This window comes from Nilaparvata lugens, chromosome 11, assembly GCF_014356525.2.
Source record: "Nilaparvata lugens isolate BPH chromosome 11, ASM1435652v1, whole genome shotgun sequence".
Classification (NCBI taxonomy): Eukaryota; Metazoa; Arthropoda; class Insecta; order Hemiptera; family Delphacidae; genus Nilaparvata; species Nilaparvata lugens.
Window position 1 is genome coordinate 16,891,625 of NC_052514.1, and position 15,246 is coordinate 16,906,870.

Sequence of the window (15,246 nt, forward strand, 5' to 3'; positions counted from 1 at the left end):
ACAAAACCATTTTTCCTCACAGATTGATAGTCTTTGATACTCTATTTCATTAATAACAGTACATTCTATGTGGTACCAACTCTCACATATGTGCTCGCAAAAAACAGCAAGACAATCACCCGCAATTAAATTCATACACGTACCACACTTGGAATTCTTCAATCTTCGCTTCATTATCAATTTATAGTCTGTCTAACAGTTTTATAAAAGATGTAAAACTTGATGATAGTTTCAAAATGCTTGTTATATTGGTGATAGGATAGGAGCAACAGAAGAAAAAGGAAGCGCCAAGAGAGCGTTCATGGCATGGTTTAGATGAGGAAGCTCCTGAGATCACAGGTAATAATGGAAAGATTAGAATGGGAGGAAAACGGTGAATTTTCAAGAAAGCGAACTAAAAAAAAAAATTGTGATGATTATATTATGTATATGTAATTATCAAGGAGAAGTCGTCTTATTCTTCATTTTGTCAATATATCAGCAGCTGTAAGAAATCCTTCTCCGCAAAGATAAGCAACTTTATTTTTAAAAATTATCAGTTCTGATAACAAGACTCTTCCAATAACTCAATTTCAACTACTGTACTACTGATAGATATGAAGGGAAATACCAAGGGAAATTCCTCCCTGTTCAAACTCTGTTGTGTAGTTTTCGGTCAGGAGAACATACGTTTTTCTGACCGCCATTATTTGCTAGTCCATTTAGCGTTACCCAATGTGCACCATGGAGGCGAACTAGCGTTACACATAGTCAAGTTGAAAATCTGATTGATGGAACAATTTTGAGGTTAAAGAAGGTTAAAACTCAATTTCCAATTTTCACAGAAAAAAAAACATTTTCGAAATCATCTTTACCATTACAAATGTCCAAAATTACTTGAAATTAATTGAATGTCGCTACACGATGATAATTAGAGCCTATTGTACCATATTAAATATGATATCATGAAAAATATTTATGAATTCATAGAAATTACAAAATTGAATTTGTAACTGAATTACAAATTGATCACTTGATCTCTATTAAACTTCTCTATAACATGTAGCAGTGGGCTACAGCCTTTTGTAGTGTTCTTCCCTCCCCTATTCCTTTCTTCTAACTTTCCTTAATATTGTATTTTAATTTTATTGTTGTGTATGATTAGATTTTTTTGAAATTACAAATTGAAATTAGGAAATTCAACACAATAAAATGAAAATACAATATCAAGGGAAGTTGCGAGGAAGGAGAGAACACTAAAAAAGGCTGAACTGAGGAATTTTGCATTATAAAAAAGTTTAGTTTAGTTGTTTAACTCAGTCCATTCTTCGCCACAGTCTATTATTGGGACATTGTCAAATTATAGTGTTATACCCATATTATGGTGTCGTGGGGTAACTCGACCTCAAAAGGACTATCTAAATTAATTTTTGATACAAGAATGTAGTATATTTTATTTTGATTTTAGAATGTACATAGGAGAATGTTTATATTTTTTTTAGCTGGTAACTCCCATAAAGAAATCCCCAGAAGTACTTAATTTCTCAAAAAAGTATTCCTATTATCTTAATACTGTTATACGATTCTCAATATTGTCATATTGTCATTGAGAATTACTCAATTGACTCGAGATTTGTAAATATTACAAAATCTAAAAGCCACTGGAAGGCCTTTCTCAGCTTGAAATAAAATACAACAGATATAATTAATAAAATCAGGTTCATTCAGGCATTATCATTTTATATTGACTGTTTTATATTATAGTGTCAGTTTGTATTTGCATATTGGCATATATTATATGCAATATGGCATATATGCCAATATGCATGAGTACAAACTGACACTATAATATAAAAACAGTCAATATAAAAAGATGATGCCTGAATAAATCTGATTTTGTGATAATCCAAAAGCTCCAAATCAAACAGAATTCACTCTTTCATGTATAAGGGTTCTCACTATTTGTACTCATTCTCAACTAAATAGAGAAAACACTTGAATTCGTTTGATCCTTTTAATAAACGCATCGCAAATTCGCAAAATACACACACAGAACCAAGGGCTACGCATACACCCTGTTCGCCATTTCTTTCGCTAGTCTAAGGAGCGTTAACACAAAACGGTACATAAACACCAACAACATAAGTAATACCCTAGCGCAATCTATCATCAGGGCCTTATAAAATTGAGTCTCTAACACATGTTAATTAAAAACTATTATCGGGCTAAAATGAAATGTATGATATTTTCTCAGCTCTGTATTTTTACACTAAAAATGACCAATTTGATATGCAGTCATTAGTTTTCTTATAATTTTTATATAGAGAAATAATGAATTTGAATGAATTTTTGTGGTGAGAATTACTGATTGACTGGAAATTGAATTTGACAGGTTTTTACGGTGAGCTGTGCAACAAATGCATTGCCCTGCCAGGCTGCCAGCATGGCTATTGCAACAACAGCTTTGAGTGCATTTGTGAAGAAGGATGGGATGGATTGTTCTGCTCTGACCGTGAGTCACATTTTTGATATCATCAATCTAAATTTAATGTTCTAGTTGAAAGGTATCAACTTATATGCACAAAGGAAAACTGATTTTCTTCAAGGAGGAAGAAATAACGTTAATTCAATCATTTTCTAACATTATACTATACATTCTGTACGGTACATAGAATGAAAAAATGGCATTAGTGAAACATGTCCTGTCAGAATAATTCAAAAAGATACTCAGATTTATATTTGCATTTATATTAAAAGTAGCCCTAAAAAAAGACATTCTGTACATACTACACTTATGTGAGATGGATATACAAACCCCAAGATACTGGTAAGTTTTCTCATGGACAGAGCTTTCTGAACAATGAATAAATCAATAATTTAATAATAAAACAACTCACAAATTACAATGTTTTATTCTGATTTGTGGAAGATTTTTAAATTTTAACTCATATTTTTCAGCAATCTGCAGACTTGATTGTCATTCAACACGAGGATACTGTGAATGGCCTGGTGAATGCAGGTATAGCCTAAAATAGTTTATGATTTTAATTACGGTTATTCAAAAATATATAAATTCACTGAATAAACTGCGATTATTGATTCACTAATGAAAAGTTTGCTCTTCTAGCAGTCTTTATCTTATGGTAATTGAAGTTATGCAGTTATACAACTAGACCTTTTAGCTTGTAACATGCTACCATATATTAACGACCATTTAGACGTCACTTGGCTCTTGCAGCCATTCAAAAGAATCTTGGTATGTTACTTATACCCCTGGTTTTTCTTCTGCTGATGTTGTTCACAAGAGCTCTATGCTTGTGCGTGGGTAATGTGACTGATGATAATTTTATTTCATTTATTCATAGACAATAGATGCAATAAGTGATACAATAGAAGATAAGTGGACCTACACAGTTGTTGGTGGGTTTTGAGCCAGTGGATTCATGCTACCATAGCGATAATAATTCTCATATTGAATCTTATTATATTGGATGGCATTCAGTCAATCGATAAATATATAACCATAGAGAAACAATAGCATAAGTAGATATCCCATGGTATAGGGCGTTTATGTCGCAACTTTTACTGTTATCTCAAGCTGATAGTCCACGTAGTTCTTTCCCGTGAAGCTTTATGACATATATACACTGTTACCCGGTCAAAACAGTAAAAATCTACAATAATCGGCTTGAGATAACAGTGAAAGTTGCGACATAAACGCCCTATACCATGCGATATCTATTTATGCTATTGTTTCTCTATGATTTAACTCACTGATTTTTAAAATAATATCATAGTACCCTTTCGAAAACTATTAATATATTAACAAATACACTTTTTTATGTATTGAGAACTTTGAAATTTTTTATAACTTTTGAGAACTTTTAATATAAAATAACAAATAAAAACACAAATAAAAAAAACAGTTTCTTATGCTTGAAAATGGAGTTTAGCATCCGAAAATGGCTTTTCTTGAAAATGAAATTTTTTTATGTATTGAAACCATCACCATTAACAAATAAAAACACAAATTAAAAAAACAACCATTTTCGGATGCTAAACTCCATTTTCAAGCATAATAAGAAACTGTTTTTTTTTAATTTGTGTTTTTATTTGTTATTTTATATTAAAAGTTCTTAAAAGGGTACTATGGTATTATTTTACAAATGAAAAATTAAGTAGCCCTGAATATATATAGGTACGTTTTCAGAAAATTTAACTCACACTACCAAAGTAGCAAAATTATTTCTGATACTGTTGATGGTGAGATATTGTGATACCTATCCATAATAAAAACTCTAGGTTGTTGTCAAAATATCACTTTTTTATTTAAAAAAATCATAAACATGTTTCAACACCAATGAAACATTGGACTGGAGACTGAAGATGATACCATTGGTGTTGAAACATATTTGTGATTTTTTAAAATAAATGAGTGATTTTTTTGACAACAACCTAGAGTTTTCATAACAAAACTATGTTGCTATCTGTGCAATAACATAATAAACTACGATAGAGAGTAGTTAATGTTTGAGAATAGTGGTGGAATGAAACAAATGGTTGAATTTCAGATGCAGATTAGGCTGGGCCGGAGAGACTTGCAAGGAATGCCAGGTACTTCCCGGCTGTCAACATGGCTACTGCACCAAGCCACTTGAATGCAGATGCAACGAAGGATGGACCGGAATCTTGTGTCAAACCCGTAAGTGAAAAACAATTATAAATATTTCAAGTAATATTATTGGAATATTCCACTTGATGCTACTTGAACTAGGTACTCAAAAAAAAATTCTACAAATAGAGAAAGTCATGTGGAGGAGAAAAATTGTTAAAAAGAGATGAAAAATTTGGAATTATTGTTTTTTTTCTACAACCCATGCAAGTGAAAAATACAGCTATGTGAAGCACTATATCAGAAAAAATGTTCGGAAGTTTCTTAACAAGTCTGTATGAATTCACTGTATTATATATAGGCCTACAGTATTACAAGTGTGCAAAATGTTAAGTTTTTAGGCTCAGTAGTTTGGGCTGTGGTGTGATTTCAGTCTGTCGGGACTTGGCCTTTTATCTATATAATATATATTATATAAAAGCGAAATGACACTCACTCACTGTCTGACTGACTGACTCACTCACTCACTCACTCGCAGAACTAAAAATCTAACGGACCAAAAACGTTCAAATTTGGTAGGTATGTTCAGTTGGCCCTTTAGAGGCGCACTAAGAAATCTTTTGGCGATATTTTAACTCTAAGGGTGGTTTTTAAGGGTTTAAAGTTCGTCTTTTAGCATGTATATTCTTCTTATTCCAATATATTAAATTATAATTGAAATTTCCATACCATATGTTAATATAGAACTATAATCTAGAGAGAGTACCTCTTCGAAACAGTTGCTCTGGTAACTAAATTAAAAATTTTGTCAGGTTGGCATTAAGTTGAGTTGACTTTGTTAGGTTGGCACCAAGTTGAAGATTGAAATGCATTTATCCAGGACCTCCTAAATACCAATTTATCCAATACCTATTTAGGAGGTCCTGATTTATTGCGGAAGAATTGATTGGGTACTGCTACTTCAATCAGAGCTATTCCTGGGAATATTATATTAATAGCCGTCTGGCTCGCTTCGCTCGCCATATCCGTTTAGCCAGATGTTTGGTCTGGACCCCCGACTGGATCGTCCTAACATATGATAAAAATATGACATAACATTTCAAATTTGGTAGGTGTGTTCAGTTGGCCCTTTAGAGGCGCAATAAGAACGGATTTGGAAAAATTTCCAAAGATTCGCCCAAAATCTGCGTTTTTTAGCGTTTTCTCAGCTTTATCGAGAACAAATAAACAGAACATGTTCAAATTTACTACAGAAGCTCAGCTGGGGTGCAATAATGTTGTGTTAGAAGGAATTTGAAATAACGTCAAAGATACGCCCAAAATTTATTAGCGTTTTCTCAGCTTTTCTGCGTTTCCTCACCTTTTTCAATAATTGATGGAAATATATTTTTAAAAAATCAGTACACAGGTTTAGCTTAGGTGGAAGAATTTTGTTCGCCAAAGATACGCCGATATAGTAGTAACAGGTATGTTTTTCTAGATCAAATTGACACAATACTTTCAAATTCGGTACAGAGGTTCCGCTGAGGTGTACATGCAGGCGAGCGAAGCAAGCCCGCTGATCTCATTTTTGGACGATGCAGTCGGGGGTCTGGCTAGACGGATATGGAGAGCGAAGCGAGCCTGATGGCTAGTAGATATAGATTTATGTTTTGTTTTATAAATTATGTACCTTATATATTTTGTGATATGCTATACCGGTATCTGTTGTATATTATCATTTCGATATAATATAACTCAATAATTAGGTACAAAATTTTCCGAGATGAGATTTTAATATGATCGATGGTGTATTTTCGAGCCCTAAAGCTAAATAAACGGATCAGTGCCGTTCGCACAGTGAAAGCTCTAACTTTATTGAATCATTTGGTGGTTTAATCATAGAATGAATCGCATTATAGCAAATGAATAAACTTGACATTGATTAAGCTGAGATCCTATTTGAATTGGGACTGTGCAAACGGTTCTGATAAATTAGAGTAAGAGGTTTTGTCTATCAATATAAGTTCCCTTCTAGCTCAATTGAAAGCTTAGATTGTTTCTCTCATCAGTTCCTTTCTTCTCAAATGATTCTGTGAAATAGAGTTGGCTGGTTGACACTACAGAGACAATAATGTAAATACAGTTACTGTGTTGACACTACTACTGTTGACATGTTGTAATTCTATCAATTATAATTGAATAGCTTATATTATTACATGAGAAAAAGAGAAAAAAGAATCTTTTTTATTAAAAACCTTTCAAAAATTGTTATTTGTATATGTAGAGTGAAAAGTGATTTTTTTTCTCACTGAGGGAAAAGTTTGAAGCCCGAGGCGAAGCCTAGGGCAACAATTTTCCTGAGGGTGAAAAAACATTTTTCACTCGTGATATACACAACATTTTTCCTCCACCTACATTTTATAAAAACTGCAAATAAAATGATTTTTAAAAATGTACGTGACCAAACAATGTGTTACAACATAATCTAAAACGTAAACAGCTCGGCTGGCTTGTTATCACAGTTCTCCGCCGACAGCCCTGTACCGGTACGCTATCTGTCGGCAAAAGTTGTAACAACAATGGCTGCCACAACTACAACTATGATGAAGTTCCCGTTTCAAATTTGATTAGTTAATGAGGAATATTCGTTGGCTGATATTTTGAATAACATGGAATATAAAGAAATATTTATACATTTTTTAGTATAGTGATATGAAGTTTGTAATAATTTTAGCATACAAACATAAATTTCATATATTGATCGAATGTCTGGTTGAGGTACCTATTGAATTTAGTTGGCTCAATGACTCCTCATCTGAACTTAGACCTTCTAACCTTTTTCAAATGTACATTTTTAAAATAGAGATGCTTCCCATGTTATTTAAATGAAGTTACTTTTACGCTCTAGGGAGATTTCCTGTTTTTTCCTCCCGAGAGCGAAAATGTGACACTTTAGTATTACGTTCCAAGGAGTAAAGTAAGCACTTTAGACAGGAGTTGGAGGAAAATTTTTTTTTGTCTTTATACATTAATGCTACATTTATTACAATTTTTTTCCAAAAAACGTGACATTTTTTCCAAAAAACGTGACACTTTTTCCAAAAAACGTGACATTTTTTCCAAAAAACGTGACATTTTTTCCAAAAACGTGACATTTTTTCCAAAAATGTGACATTTCTTGATCAAGCTTTTTGAAATTAAATTTAAATTGGAATACTGTTTTTATTCACAGCTATCTGTGCAGAAAACTGTCACAAAGAACATGGTTACTGTAGGAAACCAGGTGAATGTAGGTGAGTATGCACTAGATTTTTTTTTCAATATTCCATAGGCACTTTGAAACAACAGAGTATGGTACAGACTTGTAACTTATATGTATTAGTGAAACACTTTCCCACATACAAGTATAAAACGTGTACATGCAGTACCGGTAATGAAACAGTGTTGTTCGCGGACTAAAATGAAATTACTCTGTTTAGAGAGTAATTTATCTATGTAGAGAACTACATAGATAACGTAAATATTTTCATAATTTGTAAATTAGGTCTTTATATTTTTATTGGAAAATATTTTATTCAGAGAAATACGTTGACAAAAGGAAGAAGGCTACAGTATGATTTGTTTCCATAGGCTACCTGTGAAAGACAAACCTGATTACAAAAAAACAATCATACATTTTTGGAGGAACTACTTTAATTCATTCTCTTTTATTTGAGAAGTCAAATTACATAGTATGGATGCATGACGTGATGGACTATGTAATGATGGAATTGACGTTAGTTTACTGATTTAGTTGCTGAGAAAGTGGATCCCAAAAAATTGAGAGTTCAGCCTAATTAAATAACACCAGAAAAGAGCATCAAATTACCTATACTCAATACAAACTAAGTGACACCAAAACGCCATTAAACTGTGCAAACGTGAGAAGAAGAGCACTTTCATATAATATATGTCATGCCCTCTTGCACACTTTATTGGCACTTTTGAAAACAATGATTTGTTTTCAATGAGCACACATTGTTTCAAGGTTGAGTAGTGGAAAAGACTTGAGTCTTAACACCTCCCAGTAAAGAATACAGCATTTTCATTCAATTTCATTTCATTGTCTAGTCGTACAGTAATTTCAAAATGATATGATTTCTGAAACATTTTTCTTTAATTACTATGGATGCTGATGTATTTGATGAACTTCTTCTGTGGTAGGCAATATTCCATTTTTTTATTTAAAGGTTTGTTGATTCACAAATGAAATCACTTCAGCATTTTCAAGCCAAACCATTCAATGCACTCTGTGGTAGGCAATATTTCATTTGTTTTATTCAAAGGTTTATTGTTTTGCAATGAAAAACACTTCATAATTTTCATACCAAACCAGAATGATGAGTAACCTTAATGAGTGTATGAGAAAAATACATTTTCAATATAATGTATACAGAGTGTCCCACAAAAGGTGTAACAACCGAAAACCATAAATTCTAAATAAAATTTGCAACAAAAAGTTTTCAGTGAAATTTTATTATATCGACCTTTGTTTTCGAGATATATCGATTTCTTGATATTTTTGAAAAACGTCAATTACTAGAAAACCATCAATCAAAAAATAATTATAAGGATATGGTTAGAAAGAGGAGAAAATTTCCAATAAGATTTATCACATTTGTTCCTTTGTTTGACGTTTTTGAACTTTCTATGAGCGCTCAAGGTTAAAAAAAGTGCATTTGTCGATTTCAAAGCCAAATTCTAAACTGTTTGTACGCTCATAAAAAGTTCAAAAACGCCAAACAAAGTAACTAATTATATGAATCTTATAGGAAATTTCTTCCTCTTTCTAACTATATCCTCAGAATTAGTTTTTAATTGATGGTTTTCTTGTAATTGACGTTTCTCAAAAATATCGAAAAGTTAACATATCTCAAAAACTGAGGTCGATATTGGAAAATTTCACTGAACATTTTTTGTTGCAAATCTCATGTCAAATCTATGGTTGTCTTCGGCTGTTACACCTTTCGTGGGACATTCGCTGTATATTTAATGAACTTTGTGGTGGAGAATATTTCATTTGTTTTATTTAAAGGTTTATTGATTTGCAATAAAATCACTTCAGCATCTTCATGTCAAACGAGAATGATAAGTGGCCTACATGAGTGTATCAGAAAAATATAATATTCTTCCAGTACAGTATTGAGATATAACCTACTCTATTTCGATGAATATCAAAGGAATATTTACTTACATAATATTTGGACACTTTTAGTCAAAATTAGGAAATTGAAGAAGTTTTGGGCAATAGCCTGTTTTTTTTTCTTTTCCGACTATTGTATTGTTTGCTATAATAAATGAATGAATGAATGAATATGATGAATATGAATGTTTTGACAGATGTAAGGTTGGATGGTGGGGTGACAACTGTGACCAGTGCTATCCATACCCAGGGTGTGTGAACGGATCCTGCAGAAGGCCTTGGGAATGTAACTGCAAAGCTGGATGGGGCGGCATGCTTTGTGATCAAGGTCAATATCACTTTTAATACATTTTCAATAACTTTTTTATCCATCATAATAACTTTCTATCAATTATAAGGAATTAAATATAAAGTGATTCACTATTCACTATTTTATAGCAAGCTTGTATAGAGTTTTTCAAAAGTACATTTTTGAGAAAATTTGTTATCAATAAGTGTATCTTAAAATCAATTTACATAGCGAAGTCTATTTTTGGTCTCAAGCTGTATAAGTCTCATTGCAACTGAAACATTCCATTCCTAAATACAGGACAACCTACTGAATCAGATAGTCCTGAGTTATATAAAATTAACCTATATCTCTCAGGCGGGATTCTATTGAACCTTCAAATTAGTGGTTTTTCATAACCACAATTGGCATCATACCCCCAAGAATATGGATTATCACACATGACGTCACAACGTGGGACAATGACTACACCCCTGATAACCCCTACTCTAGATATCACACAAGGCAATAATCACAAAATTAAGCCCAGAGGGATTCTGAATTATACATTCAAATTGTGTCAATCAAGAGATATTGTTCATTAAAAACTTGAATTCATCAAAATCGATTTTTTTCTAAAACTTGACTATTGAAATATAAACAATAATACTATTCTAAAGGTGCGTACAGATATACGCGCCGCGAACATGAGCAATTCACTTTTAATCAGCTGATGCCAAGCTTTTTATATCTGTATCTTACCGTTTCTGTAAAAATACAGATATAGTCAGCTGATCATGTTCGCGGCGCGTATATGTGTACGCACCTTTAGACTTGTTACTAACAGAGATTATAGGATGTTCTCTACTCTCTGGATACAACTCATTAGTATTATTCATGTATTCTGTATCCAATCGCAATTATTTTTGTGGGCAATTTGATTTGCAGAGTTGACTCACTGCGAGAACAATCCTGGACTTTGTGAGAACGGAGCAACTTGTGTCAGCCTGAGTGACGAGGATGGCAGCTACAGGTGTCTTTGTCCCGATGGCTTCACTGGACGTAATTGCGAAGTTGACAAGAAGGTGAGACAATCATTTTTCAATAAAATTAATTAATAGACCCAGTAAATTACATACCGGGTAATAGACAATTTGAAGTGGAAAGGGATCTAGGATTCTATAAGTTGAAACTATAACAGAAATATTGATTTTAGATTGAACAATAAATAAACATGAAATGGATATTTCATAAATCTTGTTAGTTGAAAACTTTGGTCTTCCAATATAACTTAGTCATCATTTTCCGTTAATGGATCAACATTTATCCAAAAAATGAATCTCTGTAGAATTTGCCGATAGCTTCCAATGGAACGATTTCTTGAGAACCACTTTGAATGAGTGAGTCATTCCAGAGCCCACCCAAAATTTTCACCAATTATTGTAAAAGAAGATATCATCTTTATAACTGTAAAATACTCTTGTTATCCTTAATTTATCCTTGATTTATCTATATTCTACAATATTAATCAATGTTAAGTATAAAACATTATAGATAATGGAAAACCTGGTTATGATTAAAGAAGTCTTAAATGAAATCTAGCATTGAATTCTAAGCAAATTATCTTATTTAAAAGTTTGAGAACATATTTTCATTTTTCCCAACTGGCATATGTTTAATCATCATAGGCGTAATGATACCTTACCGGTTTACTGTTATTACACTAATTTTTAACGTTGTCATAGAATACAAAAATAACGCTGAGCCGCCTTCACTTCAAACACTTGTTTGTAGGCAAGAAATGAAAATAAAAATCCAAGTACCCTTTTTAAATATATTGTAGTCTATATTGGGTTTTGAGATTTAGTTTCCTGGTGTACTAATACCAGAGACAAGCAATATAGATATTATATTAGGAATTAAATCCTAATATAATATCCAAAATATTTAGATATTTATTTTATAAATTATATATAAATATTATAAGGATATTTTGAGTATTCTTTCCAAAGAATGGACATTGATTAGTTCAAATCTCTCAAAAATAGATGGCCTCTGTCAAATCCGACATAATATAATATATTATTATAATACTTACGCTTATCCTTTCTCTATGCTAATAATGTGATAAAAACACTTCACGTATGGGCTACTTTTGTACAAATTAATAAAAACAATATGAAAACTTGTAGTACCCTTTATTATTGAAAACTTTGAAATATTACAACGACTAGTTTCGACCATAAGTTATGAAAATGGCCTAAAAGGTCGAAACTAATATTTTAAAGTTTTCAATAATAAAGGGTACTACAAGCTTTCATATTGTTTTTATTAATTAATACTGTGATAACTGAAAAGGCCTGATTTTATAAAGAACTAGGTTTAAGAATTAGGTATTAGATTCTAAACCATCAACAACATATATTATTACAAAACCAATTTGAAATAATCTTACTAGATCCAACTGCCTCTCAAACCTTTAGTTTCGTTTATGGTAAAATCAAGTCTAAAAATGCTTGTAAGCATATAACATTTCAAAAATGTTTTGGGGAGGACCCCCGCACCCCCTAATGAGACGGATGATATTGAAAGATGAGTGGACCTACAGTTTTAGGTGGGTTCCGAATCACCGGGAAGTGATTTTTCAAGTCATGAATGAGAGGAGTTGATTCAGCCTTCCTTTGGAGGGGATGGGATACCCCCCCCCCCAGAAACTAAGCACACCCAAAGGTTGTGATAAGTCGGTGGTTTTGGTATGTTATCTATCAAAGAACACTGAATAATAAATAATAACTGTTTAGCTTAGTGTTTGGTGTGCTAATTATTGATCTATTCTGTTTGCAGGTTGAATACATGAACATCACCATGATGATGCCTCCTCCTCCTCCTCCCTCTACAACGCCAACCCCCACCCCTACACCCTCCTCCTCACCATCAACATTGAACACAATGTCAAGTACTTCTACAGTGGCGCCGCCCGAGTCACAAACAAAAAACTCAACTTCAGTCGAAAACGTTTCTGTCAACGAAACGGCCTAGCTGCATCCCAAATGATCCACCCTTTTCGAGAGAGCCACAATTTGTTGGAAAAAATAATTAATTATTTTGAAAAGAAATATTTATTTCTAGTGCTCACCAATCATTGAATCAGTTCTGAATTGAATTATGTTTGATAATGATACGGTACGAAAAAAATCTTGTCATGAGACAGTAAAAAATGAACACGAATTTTTAAAGCAGGCTCTACTGCTTTCACTCACATCACTTCATTGAGAATTCAATGTAATATAAGACCTTTTTAGGGCTACCGTACTGATTATTAAAATTATTATCAGGTACCGTTTATTATATTAGAATATTTTATTAAAATAAAAGGTACTTGATAATAATTTTTATTGTGATAAAATAATAACTCATCTACCGTATTCATTTTGAGCATTGAAGACATGACTGACGTGGCTGGAAAATAAATAAATAATATGTCAAGATGTATCCAATGATGCCAATTGTATCTCTGAATTTGTTTGGACAAATTGTTGTTGAAGTTAGAGCCAAAGATCGTTCATAAAGGAGTGAAGATTAATGGAAAAGTGGTTTCAAAAGTCCAGTGGGTTGGAAACCCCATTTTGATATTATTTATTGTTCATTCATATCATTTGAGCTTTTATCACCTTCATGACATTTATTTTCATTGGTTGATTGATATTTATTCATTTAAGGTATTAATTTATTTATTTGTTTGAATGTATTTTATTCTCTTATTTATTTGTTTCTCAATTATTTATTGTGTGTGATATTGTATGACTGAATTAAAAAAAATCGTTGACTCAAGTTCTCACTTACCTTGGTGTTTTCAATTATCTTGGAATTTTTAATATTTATAGTTGTATAAATATTTTAGGTCTATAAGTGAATGTGCAGTATCTTCCAGTTCATTGTGACAGTCTAGTATGCATGGTTAATTTAAAATTCACTTTTAAAAATAGAGTTTCAGATAAAATGATGATATATTAATATAAAGAATGATTATGAATCATTTTATTATTTCTTAATAGAAAAAAAAATTAATTTAGGTCATCATACACTAATGTATCACGTATATCATCGAATAACGGAAGATAGATCCTTACATTTTTTCTAGGCTTTCTATATCCATGTTTATGTTTCCTCATATTGCATTTTTTGGGAAATAAAAAACGGCACAGACGTTTTGTATTGGACTGATTTTTTTGTGCTATGCAATGAATTATCGTCTTAATACTGCGATGAGTATCGAATACGACAAAACCATACAGGCTTAATCAAATAAAAAATTTATTGTCTCTCTTGGTGACCTCTACAGTTAGTTTACTCTACCTAAGCACCATTGTGTAATACAGTAGTAGAATATAGATTGATAAAACGCAATAAAATAGAGCATATAGAGAGGTCCACGTTATAATGACAGTATTTGATCAACTTTGGTTTTGCTATCCTTGTCTATCATTCGACAAAACCGGTGGTACTATCCTTTTCTAGGTCCACAACGATGCCAATTATGTTTTTGATAGTGTAGAAGTATAATTAATTAATGCAGAGAATCGGCATCGCTATTATCCTATCTTTATCCACTGCCATTATAACGTGGACCCCACTATAGTAGGTAATAATAATAATATCGAGTGACCTGGCTGGTTCAGGTCTGGTATCAGAGTTTTCAGGTCGCAACTGATCAATTTCAGGGCCTCTGACATTAGTAGGTACTAACTACTAATAGTTGTGTGTCCATAATAGCATTAAAATTTTCTTTCACTAATAGAATGGAGAATCTGAGAGAAGTAGAATCTTGAATAGAGACTCATTGAAAAAAGTAGTTTCTGCATTGGCTGCTAGATACCGATAGCGTGAGCTTACAGCACAGGCACAGTCGATAAGATAAAATACGATAAGATATTAATGTTCTGTGCTTGTAAAGATTCTTCCACTGCTAGACCATTGTCTTATTTTCCTTAACTTTGAATTACAGTTTTACTATTACTATTTTAGTGAAGTTTTACAGAATTAATATTCTACTGCGATATTCATGGTTCTTCAAAAAAAAAAAAAAAAAAAATGATATCTTCACCTGCAATTAGAATTTGGCTTATTCGACGCAGTAAAAGATTCCCTAGAAGGTTTATCCCTCACTCAGACTTTGTGGAAGAATTTATAGCAAGAATGATACTGAAAACAGTGAAAGTTAAG

General features: G+C 32.3%; 1 protein-coding gene across 1 annotated transcript in view; it reads left to right on the top strand.

Moving 5' to 3' along the window:
* LOC111060217 (neurogenic locus protein delta-like) overlaps positions 1 to 13,109 on the top strand; it is a 28,672-nt gene extending 15,563 nt beyond the window's left edge. Inside the window, exons 3-9 of the mRNA XM_022347870.2 lie at positions 2,372 to 2,491; positions 2,938 to 2,998; positions 4,551 to 4,681; positions 7,806 to 7,866; positions 9,953 to 10,083; positions 10,972 to 11,108; positions 12,868 to 13,109. Coding sequence (XP_022203562.1) covers positions 2,372 to 2,491; positions 2,938 to 2,998; positions 4,551 to 4,681; positions 7,806 to 7,866; positions 9,953 to 10,083; positions 10,972 to 11,108; positions 12,868 to 13,062 — 836 coding nt within the window. The 3' untranslated portion in view covers positions 13,063 to 13,109. The remainder of the gene's footprint in view (positions 1 to 2,371; positions 2,492 to 2,937; positions 2,999 to 4,550; positions 4,682 to 7,805; positions 7,867 to 9,952; positions 10,084 to 10,971; positions 11,109 to 12,867) is intronic.
* The last annotated feature ends 2,137 nt before the right edge of the window (positions 13,110 to 15,246 follow it).